The following is an 18,873-nucleotide window of genomic DNA, read 5'->3' on the forward strand; positions in this document are numbered from 1 at the left end:
GTTTGTGACCGTAACGGGCTGCGTGGTCGCCGCCGGCGGCCGGCGCTACCAGGTGCTGGTGAGGTGGAAGACGAAGGCGTAGTAGAGGCGCGTGACGCGCGGCAGCGACGCGCGCGCCGGCAGCCGCGCCAGGCACCACGCGCGCCCGCCCGCCGCCGCCGTGACCCACGTGCGCGGCGCGCCGCCCGCGGCCCGCGGCGCCGCCGCCGTGACCGGCGTGCGCGCCGGCCGTGACGAGGGTGCGCGCCCGCGCCGGGACGAGGCGGCTCCGGCCCCAGCGGTATATTATACATCCCTGGAACAGAGTGTCGGTCATCTAAATATTATCAATCGGCGCGAGACAGTAAAGACCTCGGCAAACGGCGTCGTAACTTAAGAGAAGCGTAGGACGAGAGCGCTCCGAGCACGTACATGGTCAAACGACTTCGCACATGAAGCGTTGTTACGGCGAATCATATGAGATTACGCTTTGCTGCAACGACGCTTATCATAAAAAGCATAGATTTATAAAGCATAGATTCCTAGTTCGTACACCGCCAGTGAAGCCATTTCAAGTGCGACGTCACGTCACACTCGCATCATCGTATTCGAACGGCCCTCGCAGTACTCAAAGTCAAATCGGTTTGTGTACACCTCCCGTTTAAAAATCAAAAACTACAGGAAAGATGGTTGTTTGTACAGTGAATGGGTGTCACAACACATCATATAATAAAAACAAACCGCTTGATATTACATTTCACGCGTAAGTATCGAGTTTAATGTGATATTTTTACATAAATGTAAATACAAAAATCCAAATTTTCGTCATCCGCCTTTCTTCTAAATGTTGCCAGTGTAGTGAATATTTTTTCCTCGAAATGGGACATGACGTCTACATTCTAAAATAAATACGCTCAATTAAATTTCATTGTATGATTATAGAAAATTATAATTAAGTTAATTATTTAGGTAAGTATTTACTTTTTTCTTATTTTTATTTTGTGTCATGTTCGTTTTAGTTTTCTGACTGATCTACTTCTGTCTGCGAGATGGAAGGAAAAAAATAGACTAAATCGGAATGACGCAACATGGAAACATTGGAAACGGACTAAACACAGTCGAATATGCTCTGTCCTATTTAAATTTATTCTTATTATTTTATGCACATTCGTTAAATAAATAAAAACAGTAAAAACTTATCAGCTATTTATTTAATCCTTATTTCACAAAGTACAGAAATGCGTCAAATCCCAAAATAAACAAAAAGCTTTTGCTACAAAATCGAATCTACACACTTCCAAATTATTAATAACCAAGTGTGATGTTGTTAAAATTCCCCTACTTTGAGAGAAGTCAATGAATACTGGCAACATATTTTGTATATATGTGTGTGTTTGCTGAGCGTAAAACACGAGCGTTCCACGCACACATCGATCGTGTTTCGGCTTCACTTTTGGCAGGTTAGCCGTATGGAGACTATCTGTCTATGCGTTATTAGTTTAAGATAAAAAGTATATTGAGAATATTTTTTTCGATTTGATGTGTCCCCGAAAAATGCCTTAAATTAAGGAATTGTGCTACAAAATTTATTTTCATAAAAGAATAGAAATGTAGTGGTATTACCTTACCTACCTCATCCACTGCTGCGTGTTGTGGTGCGACGGCGCGGGCGCGTGCGTCTGTGTGGCCACCCTCTGCACCACCTACGATATTCAAAAAATATTTTATACTTTGCTATACATTTATTGCAAAATGTATATACTGCCTTATAATTTGATGCTTGGTTTTATCAATTAATCAATCTTCAAGTATTTACTTCTTTGAATGCAGTACACACAGACAAGACATACTCCAGACTGAGCATAATAGCTCTACCCCCTCTGCCACAAATACGGCAGTTTTACTCCATTTTCGAGTCGAAGTGTCTTTGTGTGACGTCCGTGTCTTTGTACGGACCAATCACGGCACGAGACCTTGCTCACCTCGTCCCCCGCATCCCCGTATTTTTGGCAGCATCGGTTTCATGAAATAATTGCTCTAAACTCCGTCTAGAGGATTCCTAGTCTATGGCGGTACATTAGTAAGATTTAATAAAACAAGTTTTTGTTCAGCACATCCTACCTGAATAGGCAGGTGTTGTCAATTGGACTAAATCGTCAATACAATGTACCGACCTGCTGCACGAAGGCGCGCGTGAGGTGCGGCGCGCTGCGCTCGGCCTGCTCGAAGGCGCGGCGCAGCTCCTCGATGGCCGCCACGCTGCCCGCGCCGTGCTTCCGCGACAACTGCACATAAACATACATTTGCTCACAATTCGTACATCACAGCCCTAGCTAGGTCAAAATTTGGTTACAATTAATGTAGATTACAGCCCTAGGTCCAAATTTAGGATTTATCTAAGGATCGCTATCCGCTACGTGGAATAACACCTTTAAGAGCAGGTGTGATGAACAACCGATTTACAGCTCTGCTAGCCTAACGTCAAAGACGTCAACTGACTCGCGCGGCTACAAACCAATATCAACCTTCGTGCATTCCCACAAGGATTACAATGACGTGCCAAAGTTCAAGGGATTAAATTTTAGGGACACACACACTCACACTTTTGATCATGTCAAAATTGTTTTCATTTCAATATTAGTATTCTAATATTACAGTTTGCCTCTATCTTCATTTTTCTGCTTTGTTTTTCTTACACACAGTTACATAAAACTTGTCACATCGAAGTTTCGGTTTCGGTAAAAATCTGGTTTCTGTCGGACACTACACAAAACAATTAGCCAGGTAAAATATGCTAGAAATGTGTAATTAAATATAATATATCGAAAATGAGTTACCTCGTTTAGTAGCGGGTAAATAAGCTGGTGCAAATATGCCTGATGCTTTTTGACTTTTTCCTCACTATTCGCTCCTCTGTGGTCCAAAGCCTGCAATGTAAATAAAATAATTAGGATGTAATGTTGCTACATTAAAAAACGATTATATTTAGGTCCCAAATAATCCGCTTAGCTAGCTTTACTAGCCTAGAGTAGATTGTACACCAAGGGTGGAAAGTCACCAATTTCACATGAGATGGTTCGAAGTTAAAATGAATGTGCAGACCACTTGCGTGACGTGTGCGTACACGGTTGCAAAATTTTAGCGCACGCACACGTCTACGCACTCTCAGCCGGTGTGTTCTGGCCTTTAACACATTCACTGCCCCCGACGCACATGTGCGTCCACGGTTATAAGAGTTTGTTCCTAGGCCACGCCCCCTGGCAGTGAATGCGTTAATATCAATAGAGATCACTCACGGCTTTGTTGTAGGCTAGATGGTCGCGCTGCGCGGGCTCGTGTTCCTGCCGCTCGGGGCGGTCGCGGTCGTTGCGGTCGCGGTCCCGGTCGTTGCGGTCGTTGCGATCGTTCCGGTCGCCGCGGTCGCGGTCCCGGTCGCTACGGTCACGCTCCTTGGCCGCTCGCGGCTCCGTCACTGTCACGGCCACCGGAGACTGTCGCGGCTGGAAAGTAAAAGAAAAATTTAACCACTATTTTTTTTACTAAATAATTTAAGCCTGATGAGTTAGTAGCCATCCAAAAACAATCTGTTCTAGCTCTAGCGGGCTTCTTCACAAGCAAGTGTAGTAACCAATATCATTGGTCGTAATGCAAGTGTAGTAACTAGTAACCAATAGCATTGGCCGTAATCCAAAGCTTTTCTTCACTCCGCTGGATTACCCTCCATGTTACGGCTCGGCCACGACATCGAGCGACTTGCGACGGCGGGAGCGATAACCATAGGTTGGAGCGTGACACAGCGATCGGACCTTTCGCTCCAACCTATGGTTATCGCTCCCGCCGTCGCAAGTCGCTCGATGTCGTGGCCGAGCCGTAATGGTTGACTTCCCCACGTCTCCTCTCATCTCCACTTTAGAGGAGAGACAGCCTAGCAAAGTTTACAAATGCTTATTCAGTTAATTGTGACGTCAAAGGTCCTCCATTCTCCATAAAAAAAAAACAAAGATCCAAGAGACAGATCTCTGATGGGAGCGATGTCAGGTCTAATGCCAGCATTTAGTCGAGACCCCAATACAGGCCTAGAATGAGTATGTACAATAAAATTGTACATATTTCGCCCTTCTCGTCTCGTCTTGCTTTTTCCAATTGGGTCGGTTTTTTGTTGAGACTCTTGGCGAGTGTATAAGGATGGTATTCAATCTGTCCAATATCTTTGTCCAATGTGTATCGCGTCTCACATTTTGCTTAATGAGAAATTGGCGCGAATGGCATTGGACAGGCGGAATACCAACCTCATCATCATCATCATCATTTCAGCCTATATACGTCCCACTGCTGAGCACAGGCCTCCTCTCATGCGCGAGAGGGCTTGGGCTATAGTCCCCACGCTAGCCCAATGCGGATTGGGGACTTCACATACACCTTTGAATTTCTTCGCAGATGTATGCAGGTTTCCTCACGATGTTTTCCTTCACCGAAAAGCTAGTGGTAAATATCAAATGATATTTCGTACATAAGCTTTTTTTTTTTAAATAATAAATCTTTATTCACTTAAAACCTAAAATAGTACAGAGTGTCGATATTATGCTAGATACTCCGAAAAACTCATTGGTACGAGCCAGGATTTGAACCCACGACCTCCGGATTGAAAGTCAGACGTCATATCCACTCGGCCACCACTGCTTTTTAATACCAACCTAACATACAATAATATGATTGGTACTGACCGGCTGCTTGTCGGTGGAGTTGTTGTTGTTGGGCTTGGCGTCCTCCTCGCGCGCGGGCGCCGCGCCGTTCTGCTTGGGCGCCGCCACCACCGTCGGCGACGGGATCGCTGGAAACAAGCACACACCACTTGTGAGTTATCTCTTTTATTTACCCGCTTTTGGTTTACCCGAGTCAGTGATCAGTGCACCTTCGATAAACTCTACAAAACACAAGTGGACATTGATGTGCACGTATCAGCTTTAAGCTGCCTGTGCATTTACATATAATAATAATATAATATAATATATTTTACTTTTATATCCATATTATAATTAACCTAACTTAAGAAGAAAAATAAATAAAGAAGATATAATAATAGGGACCATCTCTTGATGTACCACATTGTGCGTTCGGGGATGGTATCCGCCACGTGTATCCCTTGCTTTTACACTAAAGTGTCTTAAAGGGCCTCTGCGCTGTTGGCTTCGGCCCCACGTACGCCTCCCAAAGGTCCGGGACCCCATGGTCCCGAGATATGGAAAAGACATACAAATAATAATAATTTCTACTTCTTTTTGTTATCCAATAGGTATGGTTTTGGATGAGATTAGTTCTGGACCGAAACAATTGCTAGAAGAGAGCCCTGTGCTCGACAGTGGGCGATGAAAGGCTGATATGATGAATAGGTAGGTTACAGTACTTCAAATTATGTCGAGATCACTTGAATCCTTTCGCGAGACGACTCGATTTAATCGTGCCCATGGGACGATTCGCGCTTCCCACTTATCGGACGGCTTCGCTTACAGGACGGAGCGACTCAAAACCTTAGTAAATTTTGTGAGCATCAGGCGTACCAAGCGGGCATGCGTGTAGACAGATTTTTGTTTCCGAAACCTAGAATAGATTGTCAGTTACTACTTGTATTGCTAATAATTAGTTACTTAAATTGCTGATAGTCAAGGCGGATCCACACCCCGCTCCGTGTCCGAGCTCCCACAGCATATCGCCGTCTTGTTGACATAATAGGGCGGGGTACGATCCGCATCATTGTGATAACAATGTAATTGATGTTCTGAATACACATACCGTTCTCTCTGGTGTCGATGGCGGTGAGGCGGCGCTTGTTGTCGAGGTCGGGGTGCTGGATGGCGCGCGCGGCCGCGCCGCCGCGCACCGTCATGATCCACGGCTCGTCCGCCTCGCCCGACCCGGCCGGGTCTCCTCCCTGTGACACCCGGGGGGTACTAGTACACGTACCGTTCTCTCTGGTGTCGATGGCGGTGAGGCGGCGCTTGTTGTCGAGGTCGGGGTGCTGGATGGCGCGCGCGGCCGCGCCGCCGCGCACCGTCATGATCCACGGCTCGTCCGCCTCGCCCGACCCGGCCGGGTCTCCTCCCTGTGACACCCGGGGGGTACTAGTACACGTACCGTTCTCTCTGGTGTCGATGGCGGTGAGGCGGCGCTTGTTGTCGAGGTCGGGGTGCTGGATGGCGCGCGCGGCCGCGCCGCCGCGCACCGTCATGATCCACGGCTCGTCCGCCTCGCCCGACCCGGCCGGGTCTCCTCCCTGTGACACCCGGGGGGTACTAGTACACGTACCGTTCTCTCTGGTGTCGATGGCGGTGAGGCGGCGCTTGTTGTCGAGGTCGGGGTGCTGGATGGCGCGCGCGGCCGCGCCGCCGCGCACCGTCATGATCCACGGCTCGTCCGCCTCGCCCGACCCGGCCGGGTCTCCTCCCTGTGACACCCGGGGGGTACTAGTACACGTACCGTTCTCTCTGGTGTCGATGGCGGTGAGGCGGCGCTTGTTGTCGAGGTCGGGGTGCTGGATGGCGCGCGCGGCCGCGCCGCCGCGCACCGTCATGATCCACGGCTCGTCCGCCTCGCCCGACCCGGCCGGGTCTCCTCCCTGTGACACCCGGGGGGTACTAAGTACACGTACCGTTCTCTCTGGTGTCGATGGCGGTGAGGCGGCGCTTGTTGTCGAGGTCGGGGTGCTGGATGGCGCGCGCGGCCGCGCCGCCGCGCACCGTCATGATCCACGGCTCGTCCGCCTCGCCCGACCCGGCCGGGTCTCCTCCCTGTGACACCCGGGGGGTACTAGTACACGTACCGTTCTCTCTGGTGTCGATGGCGGTGAGGCGGCGCTTGTTGTCGAGGTCGGGGTGCTGGATGGCGCGCGCGGCCGCGCCGCCGCGCACCGTCATGATCCACGGCTCGTCCGCCTCGCCCGACCCGGCCGGGTCTCCTCCCTGTGACACCCGGGGGGTACTAAGTACACGTACCGTTCTCTCTGGTGTCGATGGCGGTGAGGCGGCGCTTGTTGTCGAGGTCGGGGTGCTGGATGGCGCGCGCGGCCGCGCCGCCGCGCACCGTCATGATCCACGGCTCGTCCGCCTCGCCCGACCCGGCCGGGTCTCCTCCCTGTGACACCCGGGGGGTACTAAGTACACGTACCGTTCTCTCTGGTGTCGATGGCGGTGAGGCGGCGCTTGTTGTCGAGGTCGGGGTGCTGGATGGCGCGCGCGGCCGCGCCGCCGCGCACCGTCATGATCCACGGCTCGTCCGCCTCGCCCGACCCTGCGCGGCTCTCCTCTCTGAAATACACAGGGAGGTACTGAGTATCAGCAAACAAACTATCTTTGCGATAGCCTTCTAACCTGTTGACCGCCATAGACGTCAACTGACACGCGCGGCTACAGCTCAATATCAACCTTCGTGCATTCCGACAAGGTTCATGATGTCGCGTCGCGCACGATAGGCGTGGTGTTCAAAAGGCCTCGGCCTCAGAACGCACACTCTGAGATTTAGCCGTACGTTTGTGGTTTCGGCGTCAAGCGTGCCCGCTCCTGTCTCTCTGAGCGTTCGTTGTCGTAGCCTTCGAGTAAATCTCTTATACAAGACGAACCCGTCATCAGAGAGTTCCACCTATTTCTCGAGAGCCGATTTGACGAGCGCTGCGGATAAATGTGGGGCTTGTCTTGTTGAACATGATTTTTGTGGCGTCAACTTTGCCATATCTATATGAAGATAAAGAGCTGGTAAAGTCGACACCACAAATGTCACGTTCGTCGCCTTTGTACCAATGTACATAAATATACCGAATTGATAATATTGACAAAGGTTTGATACTGAAAAAGTTTTATGATCAAACGCCCAACAAACAAACGGATTACGTATGACCTTCCTAACACATTTAATAAAAATAATATGCGTTATGCTAATTAATGGTATCTTGAACGCTTATCGCGGAGATAGTGCCAATAAATGTGACTTTTAAGTATTAACAAAGAGAATAGATAGTATAGAGGGCTATTGCCAAAGTAAATTTTGTAGTCACGGTACATTTACTGCTATCTATCGACACTCGATTAAAACTTAAAATAAAATTGAAAATGTATAAATTAATCAAAATATGTTTACGGATAAATGATTTTTAATTTTTATTGTTCCATACTGACCCATGTTCTTTCACTGATATGTGTTAAAATTGTTAAATATCAAACGGTGTCGTCAACGCCATCTCGCCGAGAATAGGCCAAAGGTGTGTGCGCCATCTATTCGAGAATGACTTTTTCTTGATTTCCGAGGCACGTTTTTTTCTTAGCCTCTTGGGGTTCAATGTCCTAATACTAGTACAAATGACCTCCAATGAAATTTAAATCTTAATTAAATGGAATAGAGTTTCTTTTATTTCGTTTCGTTCGATTTTAAAACAAAACAAATTCAACTCTATTTTCTAATACCGTTGATTCAAATTGGATTGCCAATTTTCCTTGTATGGTGGGCCGCTAGAGGTTAAACTTCATTTATCTTATACGGAGTTATATATGTCGCAGTAAGATAGATATAGCCGTTATATAGTTATAATCCTAGGGATATAATTATATGACGTAACATAGTTATACGAAAGCGATTCATTACTATCTTACTAGGTATATAACTATAATACGGCTTTAGTTTAGTGATATAGTTATATTACTGGATTAAGTTTAGTGAAATAATTGTAAGTAGGAGTGCAGCGGTGCGGCGGAGGTATAGTTATATCCCTAGGGATATAGTTATATGCCGTATTATAATCATATTCCTAGTAAGATAACTATTATATATATTTTCATGCTGCTATTTTTAAGGGTTTATGAGGCATTGCGATCTATTCACGAAAGCTGGCGCGAGATTTGACAGAATTTCAATGAAAATAGCTGTCACTCAGTAGAAATCTCGCGCCAGCTTTCGTGAATCGACCTGTACTTTTACGTAATATTGCTAAAAAGTATTATACGGCATATAACTATATCCCTAGGGATATAACTATACCTCCGCCGCACCGCTGCACTCCTACCTATTATTATTTCACTAAACTTAATCCAGTAATATAACTATATCACTAAACTTAATCCAGTAATATAACTATATCACTAAACTAAAGCCGTATTATAGTTATATACCTAGTAAGATAGTAATGAATCGCTTTCATATAACTATGTTACGTCATATAATTATATCCCTAGGGTTATAACTATATAACGGCTTTATCTATCTTACTGCGACATATATATCTCTGGGATTAATATTGACTAGTCTTTAAAATAAATCAATATGTATGTAAACTGAAGTTATATAGCTCTATTGCAATTTCACGTCCCGTCACGTCTTGATGGCCAACATTCTCTGCCATGACGAAATTACAGTAAGCGCCTGCCCTCATATTGAAGTCGTAAATCTATTAAAATTAGTTTATAGCAGTTACAGTTACATAATTTTAAACACATTCGTCACGCCCCCATGCGATAGGTAAACATATTTTTCTCAAAAATGGACGGCAAAGTCGACGTTGCCGTCTAAAAAATAAGTCGCGAAGCGCGTAGTTTATGGTCAGTCAAAAATTAAAAAGTTAAAAACATTGCAGTCTCGATTTTGGGACTGCAATGTTGCATACAAATTCCATTATTTGTCGAGTTCCAAATTTTTTAAAAGTTGAAATGGCCATATCAAATGAAGGCACAGGCCCATTAAACAGCCAAACAGATGATTAGTACCGCGACTATTTAGGTGTCTCAAATAGGTTGGCGTATTTTCGGCAGAAAAATACGCTTCTATTTTTTTATTAAAAAAATAAAAAGGCGGCAAGGGCTTTTTTCTGTGAAAATATATACGTAAGAACGTTGCTTTTGTATAATATTTCTATAATATTTGTATTTCTTGCACCATTTTTGAGAAAAGCACTATATATGACTCGGCTGGAAGGCTACTTGCTGGCTTCGGATTCAATTAAACGGACTCCCAAGGTCGTCCGTTTAAAACGAATCCTCAGCCTGCAAGTAGCTACTTCCGAGCCTCGACAATAATGTACTATTATTCTCTACAAATATTCTGCAGTACCGAACTACAATTTAATTCTGGTTTTGGGTTATTATTCTAGACAATCTAGACGAATGCTCTACACCGAATTTAATAAAAGTGACAAATTATTAGAACGCTATCTAATCATTGCATATTTTTGTTCCTCATAAGTCATAACACTAACACGTTTGCGGAATGTGTGTACTTGTGTTCACTTTTTTTTATTAATAGGTGCGCGATTTTGCATACTTACGAATCTGAATTTTCCGATTCGGTCTCGCTTTCCTCGCTCCGCTGCGCTTTCCACTTCTTATACCTATCTATAAGGTCCATTAGATAAGAATTCTTCTTCGCCTTTCTGATGAACTGGAACTTTAATAGCTCTTTTGCCGTTGGCCTCTGTAAAAAGAAACACATATTTGTTGATATCGATGTCATATCGCACAAAGGCACGTCCCAATAAGATAAATTAGGTGGCAATCGGAATTATTCATAGCCAAATTTATAGCTTCCCCGAACAAGAACATAAATAAATACATCGTGCCTAATTAGGCAAGGATAAATAACGACGAGCTCAAATTAAGCCTAATCTTTCAATCCATTTTCCTCATCGCAACTCGTATACGAGCGACTAGCCACCATTATTGCCCAACAACACAACATCGTAACTCACATTTTCCGGGTCCTTATTGAGGCACGCTTCGACGAACTCCTTAAACGACTTGGAGTAGCTACCCGTCAGCTGCGGCGGATTGTTCTTAGGTATGAGGAAGAGCACCCTCATGGGATGGAGTTCGGAGTTTGGCGGTTCGCCCTTGGCCAGTTCTATGGCGGTGATGCCGAGCGACCAGATGTCGGCCTTGCTGTCGTAGCAGGACTGTTTGATGACCTCGGGCGCCATCCAGAAGGGCGTGCCGACGAATGTGTTCCGCTTGCTGGTCGTGTTGGTTAGTTGGCCGGCGACACCTGGAATGTTGAAATGTTACATTATTATTTGTTAGCCTGTTGTGTCCCACTGCTGGACAAAGGCCTCCTTCTCTTTTTTCCACGCGTCTCGTTCTAGGGCTATATTAGGCCAATCTTTCCGAAAGACGTCAAGATCGTGCCGCCATCTCCTTCGAGGTCTGCCGTGACGCCGCACTATGTTTGGTATCCACTCGGTAGTTTTCTTGGCCATGTTACATTAAACATTTGAATGTTGTCGTATTTGAAAAAAAGATTTGGTTGCTATTAGTGAGATTTTTTAAATCTTAATTTTTTTTAAAGAACAAACGTGTGTTTGGAAGTGTGTATTGTTGACTACAAAGAGAAGTACAGAAGTACAGTCCGTAAACAAAATATATTTTAAGAGAATTGTACTACTTAATGTACGTTTTTAGAGCGACATTTTGCTATGAAACATCCAAGCAAATACTGTCGCATATGGACAGGCTTGGTTGTTAATTTTTACCGTTCCAGCGGGTACGAACCATCAAACATTGCGCGTTGGCCGGCCGCCAACCGGCACCCTAACGTATAGCTTCACTTACCATGTAGAATATAGATGATAATATGTGCGGACTCAAATTTACGGCTCTTTTGTACATCTCTATAATACGAAGAAGGGGCGATTCGAAAGAATGAAAAGCTTAAAATATACGAAGGTCAATGCCTCAAGAGGAAATAATTTCTGAAAATTAGTCCGCAGCATTGACCGCAATGGGTTTCCTCTACCAATGTGATTACTCTGACATGCGTTTAAAAAAACCGGGCAAGTGCGAGTCGGACTCGCGCACGAAGGGTTCCGTACCATAAAGCAAAAAAATAACGGGAAAAAATGCAAAAAGAAAACGGTCACCCATCCAAGTACTGACCACGCCCGACGTTGCTTAACTTTGGTCAAAAATCACGTTTGCTGTATGGGAGCCCCACTTAAATCTTTATTTTATTCTGTTTTTAGTATTTGTTGTTATAGCGGCAACAGAAATACATCATCTGTGAAAATTTCAACTGTCTAGCCATCACGGTTCGTGAGATACAGCCTGGTGACAGACAGACGGACGGACGGACGGACGGACGAACAGCGAAGTCTTAGTAATAGGGTCCCGTTTTACCCTTTGGGTACGGAACCCTAAAAAGTAGCGTTAACAACCTAAGGGCCACTTGCACCATTCCACTAAACCGGGGTTATCAGGTTAAACCAGTAGTTCGCATGGTTTCCAGTACATTTGACACTGGGTTAACGGTTTAACCACTTAACCCCGGGTTAGTGGAATGGTGCAAGTGGCCGTAAGAATGGTAACTGGCCTTCCTCCTTAGACATTACACACGTTTCATTCGTTCTTAAAACTTGTGTTTAAGTTAATTAAGTAACTAAGTAACATCACTGTTGTAATACGAAGTACAAAAATAATGGAAACACTGAGTACTCAGCTCTTCGAAAGGATATTTATTATTTAAGGTATAATTGTATAAACCCAGTCAGCTTTAATGAATAATAATGACATGACAATTAGGGTTATAAAGAGTTTTAAGTACTAATTTACCTTTACGGTTCCTAAGACGCCGCCTTTTATTACAGGTTTAATCTTCAAGCACCAGTTTTAAAATAAAGCTCTACTTAAAACAAAAAATGCGTCTTTTATTGCTTACTTAATATCAGTTTAATAAGAATAATAAGTATAATCTGCAATAAAACCTTGATGCACAACAAATAAAATAGGTAATTATAATGGGCAAACGAAATGAAAATACAAAATTTAATGATCATGTACGATAAAAATACTGCTGTATTCATCGTGTAACCCGTTGGGAGGATAAATCGAGCAGCCATTTATGAAGCTATTAGGTAAAACGTCACATCATAACATAATTTTATTCAAAGTAGCGTGCCGCGCGCGGCGTAACAAAGGAAAGCATCGACCTACAAACCGTGTTGCTTACCAACAAATATTTGAATGTACTAACTCTGGAGCGACGCCCTTACACATGAAACACTTAGTAGACTCGTTACACTCGTTACGTGTAATTGAATAAATTACATCGAATTTTCCCGCCCGTCTGAGCTACAATACCCAATTATCAATTAGGCTCGTCCGCGCAGAATCCACGCTTCTGTTTTATATCCGCACAAAAAGGAACATATTCGAAACTGACTATCCATTTAATCAAATTGATTCAATATTTGCGCGCGGAATCAGGAACTCGGACAGCTTAATTAAAAATTAGGCGCAGATCCAGGATACCTAATTAACGTGTTATTTTAATCCTGTTTTGGATGAAAATGTTTAATTTTAACGGGAAAAATACTCCAGTTACTAGTTGGGGTTACCCACATCCTTTATTATGACTATAAGGATATCGCTTATTACGTAGTAATGTATTATTCCCATGTAATTAAGTCAATTCTCAATAATATAAATGGAGAACATAAAAAATTAATTTCGTGAAAGTGAGTATTTTTAATAAGTACTAGTGTAATCAGCTGTCTACCAATAATTTAGAAGCCAATAATTCAACAATTCTTTCTAACAGAGTCCAGGATTGTTTTTGATCACTTTGTAGACCCGAACGAGCCGACAAAGCATTTTCATATCGGAATGACGAGCATTTTCCACATAGCGAACGATCAAATTAAGCCGAAACTACACCGCCTATTGTGTTTGACGGCCGTCTGTTATTTCAGTTTGCATTGTGTTTGATTTGTACGACTACGAATTAGTAACGTTTCAGTTAAAATAACGGTCTGTAAGTAAAGGCTGAAAATAGTGATAACTTATTAAAATTACAAATCTAGAGCTCCTTTTAATTAAATCATGGAGTAATATATAAAAATGTTGTTACTTTGATAAGCCATGACGCTGATGTCATACTTTATTATTTTATATCAGTATCTAACCAAGCTATCGCGTTGCGATAAGGCATGAGCAATCATGGAGAGCCCTAGGAGCCTATAAATATTCATAATAAGTAGATATAACCCATGGCCTACATTTTACATGTGTCCACTTTCCCAGCTGTACGATCTCTTCTAGTTAACATTTGAGCAATGAAGATACTAATAATCATTCTTCCTTCCAATGAATCATTTTAGCGTGCATAAATATGCGCCAAATTTTATCTTCCAATGCAATGATTGGCTAATGTCTGCAAGAATATTATTTACGTTCCGATTGCAGGTAATCACGCCCCGCACCTCGCCAGGAAAGGGGAGGTCTCGCTTGGTCATCAAGGAGTACATTAAGCATGTAGGTAGCTTACCGAAGTCGGCCAACTTGACGTCGCCCATCTCGCTGAGCAACACGTTGGCCGCCTTGATGTCCCGGTGCAGCTTCCGCTCCGAGTGCAAGCAGTCCAGCCCCCGCAGCACTTCGCGGAGGATCACTGCTATGTGCATCTCCTCGAAGCTGCCCGCCTTCATCAGGTCTAGTACATGAAACATGTAGGTAGCTTACCGAAGTCGGCCAACTTGACGTCGCCCATCTCGCTGAGCAACACGTTGGCCGCCTTGATGTCCCGGTGCAGCTTCCGCTCCGAGTGCAAGTAGTCCAGCCCCCGCAGCACTTCGCGGAGGATCACTGCTATGTGCATCTCCTCGAAGCTGCCCGCTTTCATCAGGTCTAGCGCCGACCCGCCGCCAAGATATTCCATTATAATCCATAGCTTCGTTCCCTGGAAAGAGGAGACAGTTTTCTTTATAATATTTTCTGATGATAAGCGCGAGAAACATGTTACGAATTAGCCCTGTTATTCCGTAATAAATTTCCGTAAAAATACTTTCAATCTTTCCGATACAAAAAAAAACTGAACAGAATAGTGACGCTTTGAAATGATCTCACCATAGTTTCCCTTAAAAGGTATAAGCGTCTATAAATAAAAGGCTTTCACTGTTCTTTATCTCGTGTATCCATTATCCATTCTGGCTATACATACGCTAATAAGTTAATTAAATGAAACCTTATTCAGAACGCCCCGTTCAACCTTGAGATGAAAGTAATTTAGATGAAAGAGCTTCGATAAACAGTATTTTCGACAAACAACCAAACTAAAATATGTAATACAAATAAACCGCAGTGTCTGTGTTTTGTGAACCCATTTTCCACAATCCCCTGTGATATTCAAAAACGCTCAATCATTGGGCAAATGAATAGATAATGTATGGGCATACGATTCACGGCGTGGCTCCGGACAATGGGCACGGAATGGAATGAGATCCGTACTTACACTGGACGGGACGGAATATTTAATTATGCGATTCTCCGAATTTTGATACGATTATCCTCAGTGAAAATTAAGCTCATGAACAGTTACATAATGTAATCGACACTTGTTAAAATGTTATTTCAGCAATATGCTTTTGAATTGGAATCAACAGATTATTTTACCGATGGATAATATGGATACGTATTTATCGATATAATTCCTATCTGTTGATCTATCTAACGAGATAAATAATTAAACGGATATTCAACTATGAAATTGGCAGCTTACGTGATTTTCAAGTTTTATTTGGAAGCGTATTTATGACTATTTTACGTCGAGTTGGCGCGTATGTCTCTTTGTGCTCATAATTATATAACTTAAAATAGCAGAACGTTACTTCCTGGTTAATTCTGCAAACATGTCGTTCAGGAAACTACCCTTTACCTAGCACGCAACGAAATCATCAATCATCACACTGCTTCGCCGGGCTTAAAATGAAAATTTTACAAAGCTACTTAATCCCTTCGTATTAAAATGTATATTGTATACCCAAAATTCACATATTTGGATAGATTACAAAATGAACTTTCTTTAAAGATATTGAGATATTTCGTTGACTACGAAAGTACATAGTTGATTTTTGGGATATAAGTTATATGATGTTAATCCAGGTTATTAATATAATACACTACTTATCTGTGCATTTACAGCCAAAACCCTATTACTCAACAAACATACAACCTATCCAATTAATCAGTAATATTCAGGGGATAGCGGAATTAGTAAAGCTATTGATTGATCTGAATAAAATAGCTGCTCAGTTGTCCCAACAGATTATATTGGTAAGCAAATTCATCACGGGCACGGTGCAGAGGTACGTTGCAACGCAGAAGATGACAATTGATGCGGCGAAGCGAGGATCCCTTGCGACCCATTGACGTTCCATCAACTGGGACATGCATCTCGATGACAGTCGCTCATCTGTCTAGGCTGACGGATGTCAACGTTCGTTCTATGTTTAATTATAAAACAAGGCTGAACTGAAAAGCTTAGCAGATAATTTAGGAGTTATCATCACGGGTACGATGCATGTAGGCAGGCACGGTGCATTGCGGAAGACGACAATGGGTGCAACAGAGCGCGTATCCTGCGCGACCCATTCACGGTCCATCAGCTCGTACATGTGCTGGGATGCCAGGGTCGCTCATCTGTCCACGTGAGCGGATGTCAACAGTTTTTAGTTTTAGTAAATGAATCAGAAGAGCTTATGTTTCAAGTGTAGATCTGTATCTGTTTCATTGGCGCGTCCAGCTTGGTAATTTGAAGTAGGTAAATAGGAACGTGAAATAAAACGTTTTTTTACTACATATACCAAGAAAGGTCATTCATATTATAAATAAGTTAGACAGCACAACATTGTGGAAACTTAGGATTTCTCGCATATTTAAATCCATATCGAATATTGGTACTGGTAGACCACTCCCTACTTTTTCACCCTACAAATGAACCGATATATATACCGATATAGGGCACAAAACTCTGAAATATTGCAATCGATACAGAGCAATGGAATACAATTTTACGTAGATAAACCGAGTGTTAACTGCACTGCAGGCTGTTAGTATAAAACCACCATTGCAATCTCAAAGCTATGAGGAACCAAACCATTTCCAAAATAAAAGCTATCGCCTATGCAGAGTTTCTATGTTACATTGGGAAGCTCACTCGATTATGTACCATTGTATACCACAATAAAGTACATGTTCGAATGGATTTTACAATGTAACACAAGGTTGTTTCGCGTTGTGGCAGAGATGTACCCGCAGCCTCTCTAACCTACATTGACTACTTAGAATAACAAATTCGGCAAACGTTAACGATCCTACCTCGAAGCGTTAATAAAAGACATGTAGGCGGTAAAAATATTTGAGGAGAGCTTTACGTTATCATGGAGACACCAATATTTTTACGACGTGACATTTTGGTTTTTAATTGCGAAGCACGTCCTTTCTAGGATTAACTCCCGATGATAGCAATTCATATTTGTGATAATTTGTGTGATGAGACTAAAGCTCATTAAAATTAACAAGGACAATATCTAATATTGAAGTAAAGTTAGATAGCCATAAAAGCGTCAGACCCACTTTAATGAATATAGCAAGCATCCCAGACATTAGTGCCGACAGCCCTAACAAAATTTGCCAGACGGGAGGCAATAACAATAAACATGTGATAACACAACGCACATTCAACTCTGCTAATACAATAGAAGAAGGTACGTACTTTAGACAAGGACAAGATAAATAATTCCCGTCAGGCTTATTTGTGCCGTCGCAGCCAATATTGTGAAGATGCCTGCGTCATAACAACAAATGTTTACATTTCAACAATTGTAACAAACATCAACAATAGAGTTAGTTTGTTATGAATAGATGATGGAGCGATCACTAATTATTTATATGCTATTATAAAGTTAGTCATTATTTAGATTTCAGGTGACAATTCTGCTCGACTTTAAGATACTCTTCTTCTTCTTCAACCTAGCGTTTTCCCGGCTTAGCGCCAGGGTCCGCTTTAAGATATTATAAATAAAAATAAACAAATAGTAGGATACCCGAAAAAAAAATAGTATTGTAGCTACAATTAGATAATTTGTTACAGCATCATGGACTTTTATAACCAAAATAATCCGAAACATGCAACATAGATATAAAGCATTTTTACACAATTCTGATCGTGACAGTGAAAATAAGTAAAAGGGAACTAAAGCTACACAATAAACTAATTCTAATTTTTAGACCTTCTGCCTGCTTGGGTATTTAGACCTACCCTGGTTCAGCGACCTTATTAGCATTAGAACAGTGGAAGATAAATGGCTAACCTAAGAACAACATGGCTTTGTTGTCTACAAAATGTAAACCCGCAAAATTAATTACCTTAATGAAACTAGCTTTTATCCAGAGAGGGCTCGGTAGTACCGACACTTAACATTTCACGGTTAACTTTGGACAAAGAACGAAAAACAATGTTACTAAAAACTTGAAATAAATAACACACATAACCTTTGGCAGCGCAGGGGCTAAGAGCATAATTTTAATGAGGTATAAAAACTGGTTAAAAGTTGTAAAGGCTTTCATAATAAGCTTTTTCAAGCTCATACCCTTTACACAAACTCGTGTAGGGATCACGTAGGTATTCGTTGTCATGACGACGGGGAGGCGTCCGCGGCGGTCAAAGACCTCGCCGTCGCGACGTCCTCAAAAGAGAAACAAGTAACTTGCACTATTAATTGGAGGGAAGTCAAATAAGGTTTAGCAAAGTTAAACTTTGAATAAGCAGACGTTCAACAGACAGAACATTGAAAGCTTTTTGTCTTTTCTTGGTTAAATTTACAAAGTGAGAGTTCAAAATAGATAATAACTTTGTTCATTACAGGACTGAACGTAAGTTTTATTAAAGACGAAGAAAGAACGAGTGAAGTTCACATAATGGCAAGTGGATTCAAAGTTTTTAACGAGTTAGCTGCTAGTCTGTTCGACTTTAAAGCAGAACTTGATTCTGCAATATAGTTTTTATCAACCTTTGCACGTAATATAGCTGTAGTTGCAAAAAAAACAACCTTCCCTGCCAGCGCGCTACACTACTTACCCCACTAACTGAAAAAAC

At 42.9% G+C, this 18,873-nt stretch overlaps 1 protein-coding gene across 1 annotated transcript in view; it reads right to left on the reverse strand.

Moving 5' to 3' along the window:
* Positions 1–270: 270 nt before the first annotated feature.
* LOC134663428 (uncharacterized) overlaps positions 271–18,873 on the reverse strand; it is a 74,417-nt gene continuing 55,814 nt past the window's right edge. The window contains exons 3-15 of the mRNA XM_063519793.1: positions 14,460–14,676; positions 10,700–10,992; positions 10,280–10,425; positions 7,135–7,280; positions 6,969–7,100; positions 6,661–6,931; positions 5,770–6,611; positions 4,704–4,810; positions 3,276–3,479; positions 2,817–2,906; positions 2,154–2,264; positions 1,612–1,682; positions 271–295 (exon numbers count right to left, since the gene is read on the reverse strand). Of these exons, the coding sequence (XP_063375863.1) occupies positions 286–295; positions 1,612–1,682; positions 2,154–2,264; positions 2,817–2,906; positions 3,276–3,479; positions 4,704–4,810; positions 5,770–6,611; positions 6,661–6,931; positions 6,969–7,100; positions 7,135–7,280; positions 10,280–10,425; positions 10,700–10,992; positions 14,460–14,676 (2,640 nt within the window). The 3' untranslated portion in view covers positions 271–285. The remainder of the gene's footprint in view (positions 296–1,611; positions 1,683–2,153; positions 2,265–2,816; positions 2,907–3,275; positions 3,480–4,703; positions 4,811–5,769; positions 6,612–6,660; positions 6,932–6,968; positions 7,101–7,134; positions 7,281–10,279; positions 10,426–10,699; positions 10,993–14,459; positions 14,677–18,873) is intronic.

The sequence above is a fragment of the Cydia fagiglandana genome, chromosome 4 (assembly GCF_963556715.1).
Source record: "Cydia fagiglandana chromosome 4, ilCydFagi1.1, whole genome shotgun sequence".
Taxonomy (NCBI): domain Eukaryota; kingdom Metazoa; phylum Arthropoda; class Insecta; order Lepidoptera; family Tortricidae; genus Cydia; species Cydia fagiglandana.